Source organism: Rhinolophus ferrumequinum, chromosome 10 (genome assembly GCF_004115265.2).
Source record: "Rhinolophus ferrumequinum isolate MPI-CBG mRhiFer1 chromosome 10, mRhiFer1_v1.p, whole genome shotgun sequence".
Lineage (NCBI taxonomy): Eukaryota > Metazoa > Chordata > Mammalia > Chiroptera > Rhinolophidae > Rhinolophus > Rhinolophus ferrumequinum.
In genome coordinates, this window is record NC_046293.1 from 74,539,339 (window position 1) to 74,559,798 (window position 20,460).

General features: G+C 38.7%; 1 protein-coding gene across 2 annotated transcripts in view; it reads left to right on the top strand.

Moving 5' to 3' along the window:
* ACSS3 (acyl-CoA synthetase short chain family member 3) overlaps positions 1-20,460 on the top strand; it is a 139,402-nt gene that overhangs the window by 28,984 nt on the left and 89,958 nt on the right. For both annotated transcript variants that reach the window (XM_033117982.1, XM_033117983.1), the window contains exon 2: positions 7,047-7,191. In XM_033117982.1, coding sequence (XP_032973873.1) covers positions 7,047-7,191 — 145 coding nt within the window. The remainder of the gene's footprint in view (positions 1-7,046; positions 7,192-20,460) is intronic.

Here is a 20,460-nt window from a genome sequence, read left to right on the forward strand (position 1 = left end):
ATCCTTACCTGGGGAACACCTCTTGAAATTCCTCATGACTGGGAAACTCATTTAACAGTCAGATGATTCAGCGGTCTATGATGTCTGGCTGGTTCTACAACATTTTCACTGTGCCTGCTACCTTCAGGTCCTTGGTTCAATCAATCTCATTATCCTAACTCCATGACCTGTGTGCCCTATTAGCATTTATTTTCACCTGTCAGAAAAATCTATGGAAGGATTGCCTGAATCTTTATCTACTTGGAAGTTATTGCACAGTCAGATTATTGGTTACATATATTTCATTATGCAGTCAATCAGACTCAGCATCGGTCATCACCCTTAAATTAACATCACAGATTAAAATGAGTACTGCCAGGTGATATCTCTGACGATGAAGAAAAAAGATTCTTGAGAATTTTATTTCTCTGGTGGGATGTTGTTGTAAATGAATATATGGTCAGAAATGTATCTAAAACTTTAGGGGATATTGCTGAATCTATTGCCAACGCCATAGCTGCTCAAGAAAAATCTTTAAATTCACTTACTCAAGTTGTTTTGGATAATTGAATAGCTTTTGATTATACTTTAACAGAACTAGGTGTCTTTGCCATCACTAATATCACCTGTGTATTTGGGTAGATTCTTCGGGATCAGTTGAAACACAATTAAACAAAATCAGAGAACAAGCCCACTGGTTGTAGGTGCCTCTAGAAAGCTATTGGCCTTTTGACCTGTTTAGTTGGTTACCCTAAGGGATAGCTTCATGGTTTAGAAATATTCTACAGTTTGGAACTAGTGTCCTGCTTGTAATTTTAGGAATAATTCCTAAACTCTGCATCTACTGTCTTTCACAATGCTATCAGAATGCCACAAGAATAATAGTAACACAATGTTTTGAATTGATTTCTAATACATCGGACCTTAGCTGGATAATTAAAAGACAAGTTTGAAAATGATTTGAATACCTATGCTGACCTTTGCTAACTTTGTTTATTTCATGGGATTGGACAACAAGTCTTCCTCAATTTTGGCACTTTCGTTGCTCAAATGTGGCCTAAAGGCTCCCAAGAAAACCACTTTCCTCTTACATAGGACATCACATATTAGGACTGAGGCTTCCTGGTGACGGGGAATCACAATGTGAAGACATGAGAAAATTGAGAAAATCTACTCCAGTGGTTGATCAGCAATGCTTTTCAAAAATGATCTTGATCAAAAGGGGGAAATGTGAAAATTGAAATAAGTGGAGCCATTTTAAAATGGAGCTGGAGCAGCCATTAGAGAGGACCTGCCTTGCATGTCCTGTTTTCTGAACCTGTGAACTGGGCCAAACCACATTCCAAGAAGTCAGCAAGAATGAGAATTTCCTGTTGACAGGACTGATAAAAGTGAACGTTTAGCTAATAATCACCTCTCCTGACCAATCAAGAAGTACAAATCCAGCTTTGTCAGTACCAATGAACTCTTTTAAAAAATAACTTAACTCATCTTCCCCCTTTTTGTCATAAAAACCCTGATTCCCTCTCCTGTAATCCAAACACTGTTTGGGTTTCTACCTAAATCAGTATACCCTGAAAATTGCAATTCTTGGATCCCAAATAAATGCTTTTGCCTCTTGAACTGGTTCTTGTTTTTCAAGCTGACAGGATGGGCTGAAATGATTATAGTTTTGGACATATTATTTTTTCCAAGTATAGGTGTCCAGCACGCTATTGGCTATAAGGGTATGGAACTCAGAAAAGAAATCAGGGCTAAAGCTAAAGATGGAGGTTGAAACCATGAGAGTGTAGAGATCATATCACTTAGAGAATGTATGTAGAATGAACAAAGGAATGGATATAGAATATTAGGGCTCAGTATCAATGAAAGATTTGGCAAAGTAAGAAGATTCCCATTAGCCACTAATATAACTGCTGTGGCTACGCTAGCAGGAGCGGATTGCGGCTAGCAAGTGTGGTTGGCAAGCGGATTGTGGATTGTAGATTGTGTTGATCCTACTTCCTGTGTCTTGCCCAGCTGCCAGCGAGACTGGGGTGCAGGAAAACCCCTCGATGGGGTGCTGGCAGATGTTTGCTTTTGTGTCTCAGCCAGCCACCATCGAGAATATAGTGTTATGACTCCCCTATCTATGGCTCCATTATTGTTCTTTTTTGGCCTCACCATATACTGCGTTCTCGTGTGGGGAGCGGGACCAGAGACCCTGCATTACAGTAGTCTTTTGAGAAACGAAAGCAAAAACAAGCAAAAAAATACAAATAAATATTTTGTAGGAAATTTTTATGAAACATCTTTCCTTATTTGTACCACAAAATGTTGAGCAGACTAACTTTTTCTTGGTGTATTAGTTAATTATGCCTACAATTATGCTGCATATCAAGTAATCATAAAAACCTCCCAATCAAAATATTCAGCAGTTATTTACACGCTTCTGTAGGTTGTCATAGTGTAAGGGTGAAACTCGGGAAATCAGCAACGTAGATAGACTTAGGTAGTTTGCAGTTTGAGCTACCTGATTGTCGTGCGGGGTGTCAGGCGGGGTCTGTGGGGTCTCTGCTCCCGCTCCCCACATAAGAACGCAGGACATGGTGAGGCCAAAAAGGAACACCCACGGAGCCATAGGTAGGGGAGTCACACCACTATACTCTCGCTGGCGGCTGGGTTGGAGACACAGGAACCAGGAGCAACACAATTCTCAACCCTCACTGTGCCGCTTGCAGACTCAGCCACCATGTTCTTGCTAGCTCCCCCTTTTTTCTGCTAGCCTAGCCACGGCAGTTATATTCATGGCTAATGGCTCACTGGTTACAGCTGACGGCCATTTGATCGCAGTCGATGGCCATTTACTCCCTGAGCCAGCACCTTTCTATGTGAGGCCAAGAGCCTGGAAACTGCTTTTTGGGGCTCTGTCCCCACATTCCACCCCTACAGGGTCTCGCTTCACAATCTACGCGACAAGCGTCTTCCGCGAGGGGCCCTGTGCGAGGAGCCTGGAGGTGAATGCTATTTCCTGGACACAGCCAAGCTCTCTGGTCACAGCCAGGGTTTCTCAGGGCACCACCAGTACTTCTGGGCACAGCCAGACTTCCTGGACTTATTAGGGTACCACTAGTCTCCCCGGACACAGCCAGGGTTTCTCAGGGCACCACCAGTACTTCTGGGCACAGCCAGACTTCCTGGACTTCTTAGGGTACCACTAGTCTCCCTGGGCACAGCCAGGGTTTCTCAGGGCACCACCAGTACTTCTGGGCACAGACAGACTTCCTGGACTTCTTAGGGTACCACTAGTCTCCCCGGACACAGCCAGGCTTCCTGGACACAGCCAGGGCTCTCAGGGCACCGCCCTCTCTCTGGGCCTCTCAGGGTACCGTGCTGGAACAACAGCGGCTCACAGTCAAGGTGCTTACATATTCTCAATGGTGGCCGGTCAAAACACAAAAGCAAACATTTGCCAGTTCCTCTACATAGTGGTATGTTCCCAAACAGTCAAGTGGTCCATTAAATTAGGGATGGAAGGCAATTCCCCACAGTCCATAGTCATTCGCCAGGGCTGTCCTGGGGGTGAGGGATGACCTTGACCTCACCCTCAGCTCCACGGAGGACTCAGCAAGCCATTCCTCCTGGGACTACAAGTCCTGTATCCGGGCTGCCTCAGCAAGCATTTCCCAGCCCACGGGCCTGCAACAACCTTCGCTTTCTCCGGCCTCTGCTGGTTGGGGAACCATCCACGTCTTCCCACCCCTCCACGGGGGTCCAGCTCTCAGGCAGCTGCTCCTCCTGGTCTTCCTGCAACTGAGTGTTCGTACGCACAAACTGCTCCACCACCCTTTGGAGGGCTTTGGCCGGCACCATACCCTGCTCGCTGTGCCATTTGTCATGCGGGAGATCCTGCCGACTTCGCCATGTGTCATGCAGGGTGTCCTGCGGGGTCTGTGGGGTCTCTGGTCCCGCTCCCCACACAAGAATGCAGGATATGGCTAGGCCAAAAAGGAACACCCACGGAGCCATAGTTAGGGGAGTCACACCACTATACTCTCACTGGCGGCTGGGTTGGAGACACAGGAACCAGGAGCCACACAATTCTCAACCCTCACTGTGCCGCTTGCAGACTCAACCACCATCTTCCTGCTAGCTCCCCCTTTTTCTGCTAGCCCAGCCACGGCAGTTATATTCATGGCTAATGGCTCACTGGTTACAGCTGACGGCCAACTAGCCACAGCTGATGGCCATTTGATCGCAGTCGATGGCCATTTACTACCTGAGCCAGCACCTTTCTATGTGAGACCGAGAGCCTGGAAACTGCTTTTTGGGGCTCTGTCCCCACACTGATACTCTGCTGTTTTCTCTTTGTTTCTCCCCTCACTGATTAAGAACTCTGCTTTGTTCCCTTTCCTAAGTCTACACATACCTCGTTAATCCATTTAATCAGCAGAATCCTAACCTGAAAAGAGCTATTTCTGAATCCTCAGGCACCTGGACATGGGACTTCATTTGGCAGCTCCTTAGCCGTTTTTACTGATGACACATAAAGCCCTGGTCCATGGTGGCTGAGTCCAGAGATAACATTATCTTAAAACAGACCAGATCCCAGGGAGCGATGTCAACCGTCAGACCTGCCTGACCGACTTCCCCTTTCCTTTGTTCTTCTTCTTGTGTACCTATAAAACCTGCCCGGTCTAGGAATGGCGAGATGACCTTTGGACAGAAGTCCGCCATCCTGTATTAGGCATTCTGAATAAACCTGCTTTTCTTTCCACTAATCTCGTCTCTTGATTTTCAACTTTTTCAAGAGGCAGGGAGCCTGATCTTAGCATGGTACCAATAGGATCAGCTGATCTAGGATGTGTATGACTAGACATACTCCAAGATATTGCTCCAAGACATATCTCTGGCTGGATTGGTCTCTCTGCTTCTTTTGGGCTCTGTGCCCACCTGTAGATATTCATTCTGGGCTCCAGGCAGGAGTCAGTAGTAATACATGGAGGCTTTCCTGGAGAAGGTAGAAATGCAGGAGAATAAGCCCACTTGTTCAAGTGCTTACAACCCTCTGCTTGCATCATGTCTGCTGATTAGCTAACGTAAGTCACGTGGATGAGCCCCAAATTAAGAGAATTGTTCTCCATTCCAGGAGTTGGGGGCAAGGGGAAGAGACAAAATTGTCACGTCCAACACAACACGGGCAGTGAGAGAACGAGAAGGAGCAGTGAAGGGTTAAGAAAGAAACAGAAGTCAAGAAATTTGTGCACTAGGGGCCAAGGGTCTCCCAGCCTCAAAGGACTGAGAGCCCCGGATCGGGCCACCTTGTGGCTTTTATTGATGTACACACAAGGAAGTAGCATTGTTTTCTCCACGGTCTGTGAGTCTCATACCTCATACCAGAAAACTAATTCAAGCCAATCACCCTTGCCTGCAAACAGCCGGAATCGGAAGTCCCATGATGTCTTAATAATTGTGGTATGTGCCTCCCCAGGGACAAAACCTTTATGCTGAAACTTACTGATAAGAATAGAAGGAGAACTGATGTTATCACATCATAGACTCACTTCCCAAGCAGGTTGTGGGAAGGAATATAGCCACATAGCCAGAAGCTCTCCTTAGACGGGGGATGGTGGGGCGCTAAACCCACCTCTGTCGACCCCATGAGTTCTCCAGGTGGTTCCCACGCGACTGTGCCTGGCTTAGGTCATTCCCCCTGTGGGGAATCTTAGCCGCCATTGACTGACCAGCCATCTTTTGGGGCCAAACAGAGAGACATAAGGTGCAAGCACAAAGGTGAATCAAAGTCCCTGAAAGGATCAGTCTCACAGACTGTTCTTTCTTTAGGGGTAGGCATGAGGGGACAGACAGTTAGCCTGCTGTGTGACAACACAAAATATTTTTGATGGAAGTACAGCTGAAGAGAAGAGACAATATTTTTGAACAAATATCAAATCTATCACACTTGGTAATTCAGAATCATTATATTAATTGCTTCTTGTGCTGTGCTGTAAGGTAGTCATATTCAGTGTTACTGAAGTATAAAGTGCTGTTTGACACCGATTAAATGATCCCTTCTGTTGCCTTCTGAATCTGTTACTTCTTAATGCTGCCACTGTGCCTATACATAACTATTCTTAATCCCTGCTGAATTCACACATGGCTCTTTGAGTGAAGACCTGAAGGTGATACTCAGCTATTTAACAGGACTTTTTCTTGTTGCTTCAGTGTTTTTTCTTTTTTTTCCCCCATGTTATTTTGCATTGTTACAATGTTTGCTAGTCTGACAAATGGACCATTATTGTGCTTGCATTGTTATTCTAATGCCCTCCTCCTTAAAAAGTAGCGAATGCAAAGCCTTTTCTTTTGGAAAAATGAGTTATATTTCCTTAAATATAAATATATTTCCATCTATCTACACGATGTCTGTATTTTCAAAGGAAGGCATTGATCAATTAAGAGACGAAAGTACTGAATTGCAAAGATTTTTAAAAATTAAAATTTTATGTGCATGTTCGTTTTTTATTAAAATTACGAAGCATTTCTAACATGTAGAAAAGAGCTTATCTATTTTTTATGCAATTGCAGACATCACATTTAATTGAAACTAATTAGTATCTGTCTGTCTATATTTATACCTCTATAGAGATAGTTCAAAGGTAACTTGAATTTTCTAGTAAGTTTGCATTTTTACATCAGATAGGTGATCTTCACTCATCCGTCTACCATTTGCCCTCTCAGCCTAATATGTCTGTGCTGCATTTATATACAATTCATTTCACCCATGTAAAGTAGATTATTTTATTGCTCTATAACTCTAATTTCCTCCTAAGCAATACAAACCATCAAAATTGTCACCTTGAAGGGCGAAGTATTTTTTCTTACTGCCCACCAAAATAAATATGTATGTATTAAAATAAAAATGTCACTTCTTACGTATCTAGTTTATAGCTATTAATTACCTGGCATAACATGCACAGGGAAACACTGTTTTAAGGGCAGCTCTGCCAGACTCGAAATATAGGGGCCTAGTGAAGCACCAATATCATTTGAAAAGAGTCATTCACTTTTACTTTCTAATTATTTTTCAGGTTTGTGGAAGGAATGCTTAACATTTGTTATAATGCCATTGATCGTCACATTGAAAATGGTAAAGGAGATAAGATCGCTATCATCTATGACAGTCCTGTTACAAATACTAAAGCCACTATTACCTATAAAGAAGTCCTGGAGCAGGTAATGTCCTAAATTTTCTGTATATATGTCATTTGGAAATTATACATAAATTATTTAACTAGCATACATTGTCACTGTATAAACTTTAATTCTCTTAATTGACATGTTCCTGTTCTTTTGATGCACATTGGAAATAGAGGTATGTTAACTCATTTATAGTGTTTTTATCCCTTAAATTTGTATTTTACATAACTGGGAAATACTCATTTTAGAGGGAGAGGTTAGCAAATCTCTAAGGATATGTTTAAATCCGCTCTGGCCTTTGTTTTCCATTCACATTGCCATCACCTTGATCCAGCCATTCTAAATTTAGCTCTTGTGCTATTGAAGCCCTCTCTTAACTTCCTTATTACCAGGTCTGCTCACGTCAGTCATCACCTAAACCGACACCAGTTTTCTTCCTAAGAAACAAGATATTTCTCTACCCCTCTTAAAAAGTTTTTCCATTAAAATTACTGTTCTTCAGAGAGTGAAATCTGGACTCCTGTGATCTAGAAGACACTTGGGATTCTAATCACAGTGTCCTTCCAAGCCTATTTCCCATCATTCTTGGCCACAATTACAACTATTGTTTTCATTCCAGGTGTCATGTCACTCCCTCAGGCATTCCTGCCCCTGTACAGTTCTTTGCCTATGCTTTCCCTTATTTGCTTTCTCTTATTTGCTCTTTCGTAGCTCATTCCCACCTGTGTAGTGCGTAGGTGAATCATGATATTAACAGATGAATTATGAGATTTTCTTTGAACATTCAGGTAGAAGTGAGGTTTCAGATGCAATTATAAAAGTATCTGGGTATTGTGGACCGTGGGAGAGTTATTCTAGCCCTGTAGGGCATTTATTTATCTCTGATTTAAGGGAAGATAATAGTGTAGGGCAGGGTTTCTCAACCTTGACACTACTGACATTTTAAGCGAGTGAATTTTTTTGTTGTGGGATGCTGTTATCATTGTAGGGTGTTTGGCAGCATCCCTAGTCTCTACCCACTGGATGCCAGCACCACCCCTTAGTTGCGATGACCAAAAATGGTCATCTAAATGTTCCCTGGGTGATAAAATCACCACTACGTAGTTGAAAACGACTGGTTGAGCAGAGACTGTTATACTAGGGTTTGGAAGCATTTGCTTTTAAATTAAGACTGTTTGAATTGCATTTTCTTCTTTTGCTTTTTTAACCTATTGAGGGTTTCCATTTCACTTTTAGACCATTTGTTCAACTCTCCCTGATTCTCTGAAATTATATCCTTTTGCATCAGCAATGTTCCTGTTTAGCCTTCTAAGAGAATTCAAGAAAGGTAACTGAGACAAAACAGTTAACTCCCCAATCCTGACTTGTTGCAACAATCAAGAGAAAAAAAACTTAAGCTAGCTTTCCTCAGGCTGGGTGACAAATACCAGCTTCTGCTGATTTAAACGTAAGAGGAATTTATGAAAAGGGAAGACTGAAGAGTCAGACTCAGAAAAATGTCACAGCCCAAGGAAGCACGGGCAGCGGTGAAAAGTTAAGGAGAACCCACAAATTGTCGAGGAACTAGACTTGCTGACTTGAATCAATCTTCTTCTTGATTGACAGAGTCGGAACACCTAATTGGCTCCATTTAGGTTAAATGCTTTGAGTTCCAGGCAGTGGGGAGAAAATGTCTTGTTCTCTCTGGATTTCATAGTAGGAACTGGGGTCCTGCCTCCCTCTAGGACTCATACTAGGGGAATTCCAGTCTAATAAGAAGGGAGTTCAAAGGCTGGACAACCCAAGACTGAACAAAACAAAGTAATGCCACAGATATACTGTTGGCTACTTTACATTGGTTTGTAAGGGGGTACGGTGTATTTTCAGAATGAACTATATATACAGAGACAGCCCTCACATCGGGGCTGAGGAGCATAGGCACACGGTTACCAAATGACTTTGTTATTCCTATGAGGCCCTGTTTTATTTAGAGAGAGTGTAAATTTCTTGATAACTATTATACTCCATGTTTTATTTTGGGTTTGCATTTTCAGTTTTTGATGGGGTTTAATATTTGATTAAAAACTTTTATTTAAGCATATTGTCACACTCTCATTCATACCAAGGTCTAAGAGATTGGCAAATCTTAATTGGTATACAGATTAGGAAGCTTATTTACATATTTCAAAAAAGTTATTGATATCACCATAGTAAATTTGATAGATAACCAACGATCAGAGTTAAAGAAAAAGCTTTAGAGAAATCTAAAATCAGAAGAGTTCAGTAATGGTTGCTGCTCTTCTCATTTTCTGTTTTCTTTTTAATCAGTTGCATAAGTATAGATGATAAATACACACGGACATTTTGCTTGGAAGCTTTTTTTGATCATTTTGATTTTCTAATATTAAGTCTAGACTCTTAGACTCTTTTGAGGTTTGTACTGGTTCACTGGTTTCAGTTTAGCCTGTCATCAAAGTACTTAAAAGCTCTGTTTCTCTCACCTGCTCACAGCGTCCGATTCCCCAGGCTTTTCTTCTCTCAAGTACGAAAGGAAGAACTGTTAGGAAAGAGGCAGGCAACTGTGCTCCACTTTGATTACCACCTCCTGGGTTCCCGGCGGCCTTTATTTTATTTAGAAGACAAGACCGAGAAAGAAAGATTTAATGAGTAATGCCATTGTGAATAAACAAAAAGAAGTTCCTTTGTACTTGACCTCTTTTAATCTCCCCTGTCTCATTTCTACTGGGAGTTTCTGGGTAGGTAAAACTTAGTGAGTTAGCATTTTTTTACTTAATTAGGGAACCAACAGTCTAGGCTGGAGTTGTTTCGGTGACATGAAGGATCTGAAGATTTTGCAGAATTGTTCAGAAGTAGAGCTTTTCCAAAATTGTCATCTTTTATGTAGATCTGATAATTTAGACAACTCTTTAAGATTTTTGTAGAGAGACCTGAACCTGTTTAAGAACCATCATTCATTCAACAAATATGTATTTTGTACACCAAACCCTGTTATGAGCAAGGGATACAGGCAGGTAAAAGGGTCCATTCCTTATTTTTAAGGAGCTTAAAACAAAACAAAACATCTAAATATTATAGAACAGAAAGAGTTTGTCCACCCAGAATGAGCAGAGCCAAATACTAAACACCAAGAATTGCAGTGGAGAAATACTAGCTATTTTGTTGATGAATGGTGCCATCCAGGAGAACAGGAAGTCAATGCTCAAAAGCCGGAACTTTCAGATTATATAGTTTAAAATCACAAGATGCTCTGGGTTAGGGGTTGGGGTTGTGCTGGGAGCTGATTGGTAGGAGATGAGGTAAAGGTAATGAATCATTTTTTCAGATCTTAAGTACCGCTCTGAGGTCTTTTCCGGTGTCCCTCTGTATGGACTCATGGGAAAGTAGCCAGGAGGTCATTCATTCCACATTAGGGCTCAGGAACTGAAACCTACTTTGGTCAAGATGTTATCTTCAGCCTGCCAGAGGTCCAGCCGGTGTCAGTGTGACCATTAGTCAAGGCTGGGCTACTGTGTTCTTCTGCCGGGGGCGGAAGTGTGGGAAGTGGAGGGTCCGTGGTGGTGCGATTCTCTGGGGGTGGGGGGCAGAAATCTAGTCTCTAAGGGACATATACTGAGATTGCCAAGAAAATGTATACAAGTGGACACTTTGGTCAACGTTGCTCAAGCAGTAGTTCACAGTAATAAGAAGTGTGTGGATGCTGATGGTAACCCCTTTGAGCACCTCTTGTAATTGCAGAAGTCAAACGTGACTTGTACTCATCTTTTATTATCGGTGTATATTGAATATTACAATTTTAATGGTTTTTTCTTTCTTAAAATGTGTATACATTTTTTTGGCACCCTCTGTATAGATAGATAGATAGATAGATAGATAGATGATTTCTAGAGCTAGAATTTAAAAGTAAATTTAATCAAAGTCACAAGTACCCTTGGTTTCATAAATAGAGTAAAGGTTATGATGAGAGTAGTGTTATATTCTGTAGAAACATGGGAAAGCCCCAGGCCCAGCGCAGGGGTTAATAGGACATAGGAAGGCTTTCTAGAAGAGTCAATACCTACAATTAGGCCAAACGACCAAAAATTGGGAAGGGGAAAATTACCGGGAGAAGGAAGTCTTGCAGACAGAAGGAACAGGACATGCAAAGATACTGAGGGAAGAGAGAATCTAGTGCCTCCACAGTGGCTTGGGCAGAAAGTGTAGTACAGTGGGGTGGGGAGAGATTGTGGTCCAGTGAGCCACACTGGAGGACTGTGAGTGCCACACTACAGTTGTACTTGCTCCTGAGGGCAGTGGAGAGAAAAAGAACAGAAGCCAACCCTTTGACCTGTGGTTCAATCTGACTGCTGTGACCCACAGGGCAACCTCACTGCACTGCCTGCCCCAGCTGCCCCGCCTCCTGCTATCAACTTCCTGTCTTGCTCTACTCCCACCCTAGAACCTTTGTACTCCCCTGCCCTCTGCTTGAAGTAGTTTTTAATCCCAGAAATCATATAGTTCATGGTAACTGGGTGTTGTTTTTTCTGTGAGATTTTCCCTGGCCATATTAAATAAAAATGTTCCCGTACACACCATTTTATATGTCCCTTTTCTGCTTTCGTTTTAAACATTTAGCCATTTATTACTCAGTGCCATTTTTCATATTTTATTTATCTTCTTGAGTGTTGTTTTCTCTTGTAGAATGTAAGTTCCACGAGGGCAGGGATTTTTGTTTTGTTCATAGAGCAGCGCTTGGTACATAGTAAGTATTTATTGAATGACCAAAGAATGTATGAGTGAAATACCATTTGAAATTTCTAAGTGACCCTAGTTCCCTTTATTGCAGGAAATTTTTATTATTAAATTGTATCAGTAGTAGAACTTGGTCTTCTTGCCAAGTAAATACTAACTTCTTACTATCTGTAAAGAATTTTAACTTATTTATACTTGGCTTTGGAATTCCAAGGTGAATATTTTCTCCTTGAATTTCCCACATACACAACTCAGAATATCTGTATTCCAGGAGACACAGGAGCCATGTGTGTGTTTGTTGTGTCTTCTTAGCTCTTTACAAGTTAGTAGTAATATCAAACCTCAATGAAATAAAATGGGTGTCTGTGAGAGTTTGTGTGTGTGTATATATATACCTATATAGTGTTTATCATTTTTAGAATTTCCTTCGTTGAATTTATTTCCCCATCTGTAATTTTATTTTGAATTTACCTCTGTGTATGGTAAGTCTGTTTTATTTATATTTAAACAATTATAAATTTTTATGTATTTATTCACTAAATAATAATGTAACACCCCACAAGAGCATTTGAGAAGTTTTCATGAATATATATAGATATCTATCTATCTATCTATAGATAGATAGATAGATAGATATATATCTATATAAGAATATATATATCTATATAGATATATAGAAAGAGAGAGAGAGAGAGAGAGAGAGAGAGAGAGAGAGAGAGAGAGAGAGAGAGAGAGAGAGAATTGATGAAATCCAGTATGTGCTAATTTTTTCTGGTTTAATTTAAACTGAAAGTGTCTATTATCTCTACTAAAGGCAATTTTTGGAAATATAATTATGTCAGTGGTTGTAATTATGCAGATTGAATAATTTAGAGGAGAAAATTACTCTGAAATCAAGGATCATGTCTTATGAGAAGTCCTCCTTCCAACTTCTGTCTTTTAGGATGATACTCTCTTCAAAGTATGGATTCCATCTTCTCAGATAGATATCAGGGTGAGATAATATGATATTCCTTTGTCTGTCACATTATCAGTATTTCCTTAAACAGAAACCTCAAACATAAAAACCAGATGATGCAGAAATTCAGTCCTGCTAGTGCAAGTGTTGACGAGTTAAATGTTTTTTGAGATTCTAAAGCTGAGAAGACATTCTCCCGCTTTAAATATAATTAATGATAAAATCTGCACTCTAGTAGTCTCTACCAGTCTTTCTTTGGAAGGAAATTTGGAAGCAAATGTCCTCTGTTAGAATATCTTAACGCAGGAAGCATAAACCCCAGTTTTTATGGCTGGAAATGATCTTCTGAAGACGGTACTGCACTGGTCCTTTTTTTAGCGGTAAAAGGTTCTAGTTATGCTGATTTTGAGTGCTCTGGCTCCACCTTATTTTCCCATAGGCCTCATTACTTTTGTATAATGCAAGGTTGTGTAACACATTTTAGCAGAAACACTTGTATTTAATTTGATATTTAAGACGAATACGTTCCAACAACTGATTTAGATTTTTACCAAAATTGTAACCGGAACCTTGTTTTGAATAACTTTTAGACTTAATGAAAGTTAAGTTAGATTCTGAGAGTACTTCATGTAAAGAAAATAAATATTAGACCAATTTAGTAGATAGTATGGGTAGGAATTAATTAAATAAGAAAACACCATTTCAGTAGTTTCTAGCTTCCTTTTTTCCATGGTTAGAGCCATGTGTTCAAACCTAAAAATATCTAAATATAATTTTTACATCAACCCAAAATAGCAATAGTGTAACCAACCCTTTTGAATGTTCTCAGCCAGATTTTTAGAGAGATTATATTGTTTCTGAAATCAAGATTATTGTTTGAAGTATAAACTCACTTCTTTACATCTCTCCCTATTCCAGAAGCTATGAAATCCATGTCTGAAATCCAGAACACTTTACTGTACCCTTCTCCATGCACAGGTCATTTTTGTTTTTTATTTTACTTATTAGTGTACTCATATTATTAGTGTACCTACTTATTAGTGTACCTCCCAACTGGAATAAACCTCATTGAGGACAGGCGTGATATTATATTTTATTTACTTATTTTACTTAAGCAGTTACTAATACAGGACTCATAGCATATGCTCATATTATATACTGAATGCGTTCATGAATAGAATATTCAGTAACTCATTCATTATAAAGCTAAGAAAAATATATTTTTTGTTTATGAGAAATAATTATTTTCAAAATATTATTTGTCTCCTTTACATTGTCATTTTTTTTCTTTTCTTTTTACATTGGGTAATTTTTATTTTGTAATAGGTGAGAATCTTTCTTGTTTTAATGCACTGTCTAAATTTGAAGGGTTATATCCTGCTTTAACTAAAGCTCTGCTCAAATTTACCTGACTTGGTCAATCTTAGAAACCTGGAAATCTGGTTCATGGCTTTTGTTCTTACATATGTTTAATTAATTTATTTTTATAGTTCATTGATAGGTTCTTAATTAGATGATTTGTCTTCTCTTTGGGATGACTAACCTCTGACCTTTTACAAAGTTAACTCAACAAAATCAGTAAACCATCTGCTTTGAATTTAATTTCTTGGATTGGAATGATGATGCAGTCAAATTTATATATTTGTTTAGAACATACTTTTAGGACACCTAATGTATATATTTGGCACTACTGTGGACACCCTGGGTTACTGTAGTGAATGATTATAGTCTTTGTACACAGGAAAATTGCATTTTAATTGGGAAGATACTGTATGAATAAAAATATAACACAGTATAAGTGAAGAAAAATATAAGGCTACATAGTGACTTGGACTGCCATTTTAACTAGGTTTGTCAGGGAGCACTACTTGTCACTGGGGAGTTGACCCAGTGACATAGACCAATAATACTGTGAGAAAATTTGTAAACATTTGAGTGAAAGTAATATAGGTGGAAACCCTGAAGAACGAATAGACTTGGGCCTTTGGAGAGTGCCAGAAAGCCGGTGATGAGAAGAGAGTGGTGGGAGATGAGGTTGGGAGAGTATACAGGAGTCAGAACCTGTATGACCTTAGAGGTCATGGTAAAGACTATGTTTTATTATAAGTGTGATGGGAAGCACCTGTATTTTATTCTAAGTATAATGGGAAGCTCTACATTGTTAAAGGAATCACTTTGGCTTCTGTGAAGAAAAGACTGTGGTAGTGGGAGAGATTGGAAACCGGGCGATGACAAATGGTCCAGAAGAGAAATGAAAAGGCACCACTTAGCTTACATCCCCTTAACAATAGCAACATTTGCTTGCATGTAGGAGTTAAAAGATATAGAATATGGTTTTAACCACGTGGAAGCTATTCCATGTATGTCTTATCTTGGATCTCTGACTGCACCTAGTGGGTTTGAAAAATGTCTGATTCAGCCTATCATAGAGCAGCCACCTATAAATGCCCTCCTTGCTCCCCATCGTTTACAGTGTTTGTTTTTTTTAATTAAAGTTTATTGGGGTGACAATTGTTAGTAAAGTTACATAGATTCCAGGTGTACACTTCTGTATTACATCGTCTATAAATCCCGTAATGTGTTCACCACCCAGAGTCAGTTCTCCTTCCATCACCATATATTTGATCCCCTTACCCTCATCTCCCACCCCTCTCCCCCCTTACCCTCTGGTAACCACTAAACTATAGTCTGTGTCTATGAGTTTTTGTTTCTCATTTGTTTGTCTTGTTCTTTTGTTGTTTTTGGTTTATATACCACCTATCAGTGAAATCACATGGTTCTCTGCTTTCTCTGTCTGACTTATTTCGCTTAGCATTAAAATCTCAAGATCCATCCATGTTGTCACAAATGGACCTATTTCATCTTTTCTTACCGCTGAATAGTATTCCATTGTGTATACATACCACAACTTCTTTATCCATTTATCTGTCAAAGGACATTTTGGTTGTTTCCATGTCTTGGACACCGTAAAGAAATCTGCAATGAACGTTGGAGCACACGTGTCTTTATGGATAAATGTTTTCAGATTTTTTGGGTAGATACCCAGGAGAGGGAGTGCTGGGTCACACGGTAATTCTATTCGTAATTTTTTGAGGAACCTCCACACTGCCTTCAATAGCGGCTGCACCAATCTGCATTCCCACAAACAGTGTATGAGGGTTCCTTTTTCTCCACAGCCTCTCCAACACTTGTTACTATTTGTCTTGTTGATGATGACCATTCTGACTGGAGTGAGGTGATATCTCATTGTGGTTTTTATTGGCGTTTCTCTGATGATTGAACATTTTTTCATATATTTATTTGCCATTTGTATGTCTTCTTTGGAGAAATGTCTCTTCAGGCCCTCTGCCCATTTTTCAATTGGGTTTTTTGTTTTTTTGTTGTTGAATTGCATGAGTTCCTTGTATATTTTCAATATTAGCCCCTTACCAGAGGCACTGTTTGCAAAGGTCTTCTCCCATTCAGTTGGTTGCCGCTTTATTTTGTCGATGGTTTCTTTTGCTGTGCAGAAGCTTTTAAGTTTGATATAGTCCCATTCATTTATTTTAGCTTTTACTTCCCTTGCCTTGGAGTCAAATTCATAAAATGCTCTTTGAACCCAAGTTTAGTACCTATGGTTTCTTCTATGCAGTTTATTGTTTCAGGTCTTTGATCCATTTTGAATTAATTTGTTCACAGTGTTTTTAATGTTGCACTCCAAGGGAAGATTTCATTATCATTTTCAAGTAAAATTCTAGGAAAAATAGACTGTTTGTTAAAAGTGCTTTAGTTCTCTTCCTTTCGCTTAGACGTATTACATTAAAAAATACTTGGATGATTTTCATCATTAAAAAAATGCCTTATAACTGATATAACATTTTTCAAAAAAATTTTTTAAACGTTAGGTTGAAGGCTATGCTGCTGAAACAAAGATACCCAATAATATAGTGGCTTAAGATTTTAAAAATTCATTGCTCATCCAAAGATGATGAGGTTTGGCATGACCCAGATTAAACCTTATGGTCCCTTCATCCCCTGGTTCATGGCCCTTTTCTTAATCTTTGAAGCTGAGGCATAGTCACACGTGTCCCCACACTTGGGATCGTGGAAGAGGATGCAGAGGATGAGACATGCTGTTTTAAGGCCCTTACTCAGAAATGTCATACATGACCTCCCTGCACATCCCATTTGGCCATCAGCTGCAAGGAAGGCTGGGTAATTTAGTGTAGCTGGATGGATTTTGATGGACGATTAGGAGTTTCTACCACAAATATTCTTACGTTTCATATGTAAAATAAACAACGGAATATGTATATATATATTAACAACGGAATATAAAAATAACAATGGAATATAAAAATAAACAACGGAAAATATATATACTGAGAGTGCCAAAAAATGTATACAAGTGGACACTTTAGTTAACGTTGCTCAAGCAGTAGTTTGCCATATCAGAAGTATCTGGAGGCTGATGGTAACCACTTTGAGCACCTCTTGTCATTGCAGAAGTCAAATGTGACTTGTATTCATCTTTTGTTATCAGTATATATTGAGTATTACAATTTTAATACTCAAAATGTGTATACATTTTTTGGCACCCGGTGTGTGTGTGTGTGTGTGTGTGTGTGTGTGTGTGTAATCGTCACCTGTTAATGTCAATAAATAATGAATCCAGGGAAGGAAATAAAAGCTAAAAATAAAGTCTCGCAGGTAGCATGCCAGAGATAGAGAAGGAAGATGTCTTCAGTGATATGTACTCCTCAGATATATATTGAATGCTTATGGTCTATCATTTACTGTATTAGACAATAGGATCATAAAGATGAATAAGACATGGTTTCTGTATTCAAGGTGTTCATAGTCTTCCTGGTGAGAAAAAGACAAAGCCAGTTGTGTGATAAAATAGCGAGAAAGCTTTGTGGATTTGTAGCACACAGGAAGAAGGAAGGGATCAGTCTGGCCCGAGCAGGTCAGAGAAAGCTTTGCTGAGCAAGTGATGTATTAGCTAAGTCATGAAAGAAAGATAGAAATATGTGCTGCAGACATAGGTCGTCTCCCACCACGTGTTCCTGAAGGTCTGCAGCAGATGTGTATATCCAGGAGTTGGAGCTGACATGGTTAAGGATGAAGGTATGCACTCTGAAGTCAAAACCGACTTTCCTCGCTAGCTGAAGTTCTAGACCAGCAAGATGCATTAAAAGGGAAACAAAATGGGAAGATTGTCAAAGAATAAAGGAGGGAGACAGGCAGTTGTTAAATTCGTAGAGGAACACAATAGAAAAAAAAAATGTGTTCCCACAAGTGGAAGTGAGAGGAAGTGATAACAATTATTCTTTTATCTGTTGATCGGCACCTGTACCTTCACCTTTATATAGTCAGCAACTTTAGGACAGCTGAATGCATCAACAACTTTCCGTTTCTGACCTTTGACAACGTATGAAACTAGGAAATTATTTGACCTGACATAATTTTTATAGCAAGTAGAAGGTAAAGCTAATTGATACGAATCAAAGATATTGAGTGGCTCAAGTGAGGTAAATAAAGATATCAGGATAGAATCATATTTTGAGTGTATGAAACAAAATATTTTTCATATAAAACTTTTTGAAATCATTAAATATGTAGATATGGCAAGTGATGCTGTTAACATTATTTTAATTCATTTGGCAGTTTTATATTCACGTTTCTGTACTTTGTAATAGTTAAGTAAAACAAATTTGAATAAATCAATGGGAGATTACATTCAGTAGAATTATTGTCAAGATTTGAGATCTTGGGGAAATTGATTATTCATTTTCTCATGCCATACTTGATTTAAGATAATTTTGTTCCCATTACAAAACTGAATTACATTAACTTTATCACATACAGTTTTTATGGGAAATTTCATCTATTTATGAATATTTATGATAAATTCTTGGCATGTGTGATGATCTATGTTTGTTTTGTTTATTAGTTACCAGTTTATGCATTATGTTTTTGAATTTTTCATTTTTAAAAATATGTATGGCTCCTTTTGTTGAGCTATGTTAATGCTGTTGGAACAGACCCAGCTATTGCAATGATCTCATGTCCTTGTACCACTTCTGGGTATTTACATGTTCTCTGTGAGCCCTTTTGTATATATTGATTGACTTTCAGGATGTATTGACCAACAAAACCGTAAAGGTTAACAGGAACATAGCCAAATGCTGGGAAGTGTGCTTGATGTACCCAGCGTAGTTGTTATGTTTTACATACTGTCTGTAAAAATGCCAGAGGTGTCTGTTTAATTAAAGCTTTGATTAAATAATCAGTGCAGAATTGATCTAAATGATGCAAGTTCCTGTTGATATTTCTTGCTTTTTTTTTCCTACTTGCCTTTCTTTATGAGAAAAAGAATCAAAGAAACCATTTTTTCCTCTCAAAATAGAGAGACATACAAACACTTTATAAAGGAAAAACATTCTTACATTCTTTTTGTATTGACTTAAATTATTTTTATTTTAATGTACAGTTAAAACTAGGTCTTGATAGTCTCTTTAAGCTCAGTACATATATGCTTACCTGAGTTATGAATAGGATGGAAGCAAATCTGCAAAGTCAGTCAAGCTGAAATCAGTGATATTAATTTCACATTGTGAGTGATGTTTTGCTGGGACCGAATGACTTATTGCAAAGAGCTTGTGGTTTTGAGTGCTATAGCTCTAGAGCCTCTGAGTTTGGCGACATGTTCCCCTGTGATGCCTCAATTCTCTTCCCATAGTAGCACTTGAACTTTCATAAAGCCTTTTATTATACAGTGTACCATGATGTCATCTGGCCTTTACTTATATGAGATTATAAAAACAAATACAGAAACACAGTGAAATTGTATGAGTGCTCAAATAATCCATACTATGCTGTATTGATTTTTTTAATTGTCATCAAAATGAAAACGCAAAGTTTAAAAATGCTCAAAGAAATCTCATGGATCTTGAGAATATCTCAGACCCCAGTTTGAGAAACACTACCTTAAATAACTTATTAGATAAAGTGAAAGGAATCTGGCTTTAATTGACAGCATGAGTTAATATTATTTTTAAAAAGTATTCTCCATTAGCCATTTAATGTGGTGTTTATAGCAGCCACACTGTAATTATTTTAAAATAATAACTCTGTTTTACATTTTGGGTGTTTATTACTGTATAAACAAATGTGTAGGGAAATAATCACCACAGCCTTTATGTTTATCGAAGGAATATAGCCATTTCTAGATGACTCACATAAATTTGTATCGAATTGAATGTTTTTTTATTAATAGAACATAGTAGATTCTGTACCTTTTTAAGCATAAATTTGTTAAAAAATGTGCATGTTAACCCCATTATGCTAGATATTTTAGCTATCTGCATAAAAATATGTGAATGCAAAATTGTGAAAAGTGACTTCTCTAACAGTTGCATTTTCTGTTTCATTTTAGTCCAGATGGGTTATATTTTTTTATACGTAGCAAAACTTGCTTCAGGACTTGGAATATTTTCTTTAGAAATACTCTAGGAAGCATACAGAAAGGAATGAACTTCGAATTGAGCTATGTTTTAAAAATTCATTTGAGAGCTCTTTAATTGTAATTTGTACTGTATTTATCCATATATCTATGCATAGTACTTTTCAGAGTG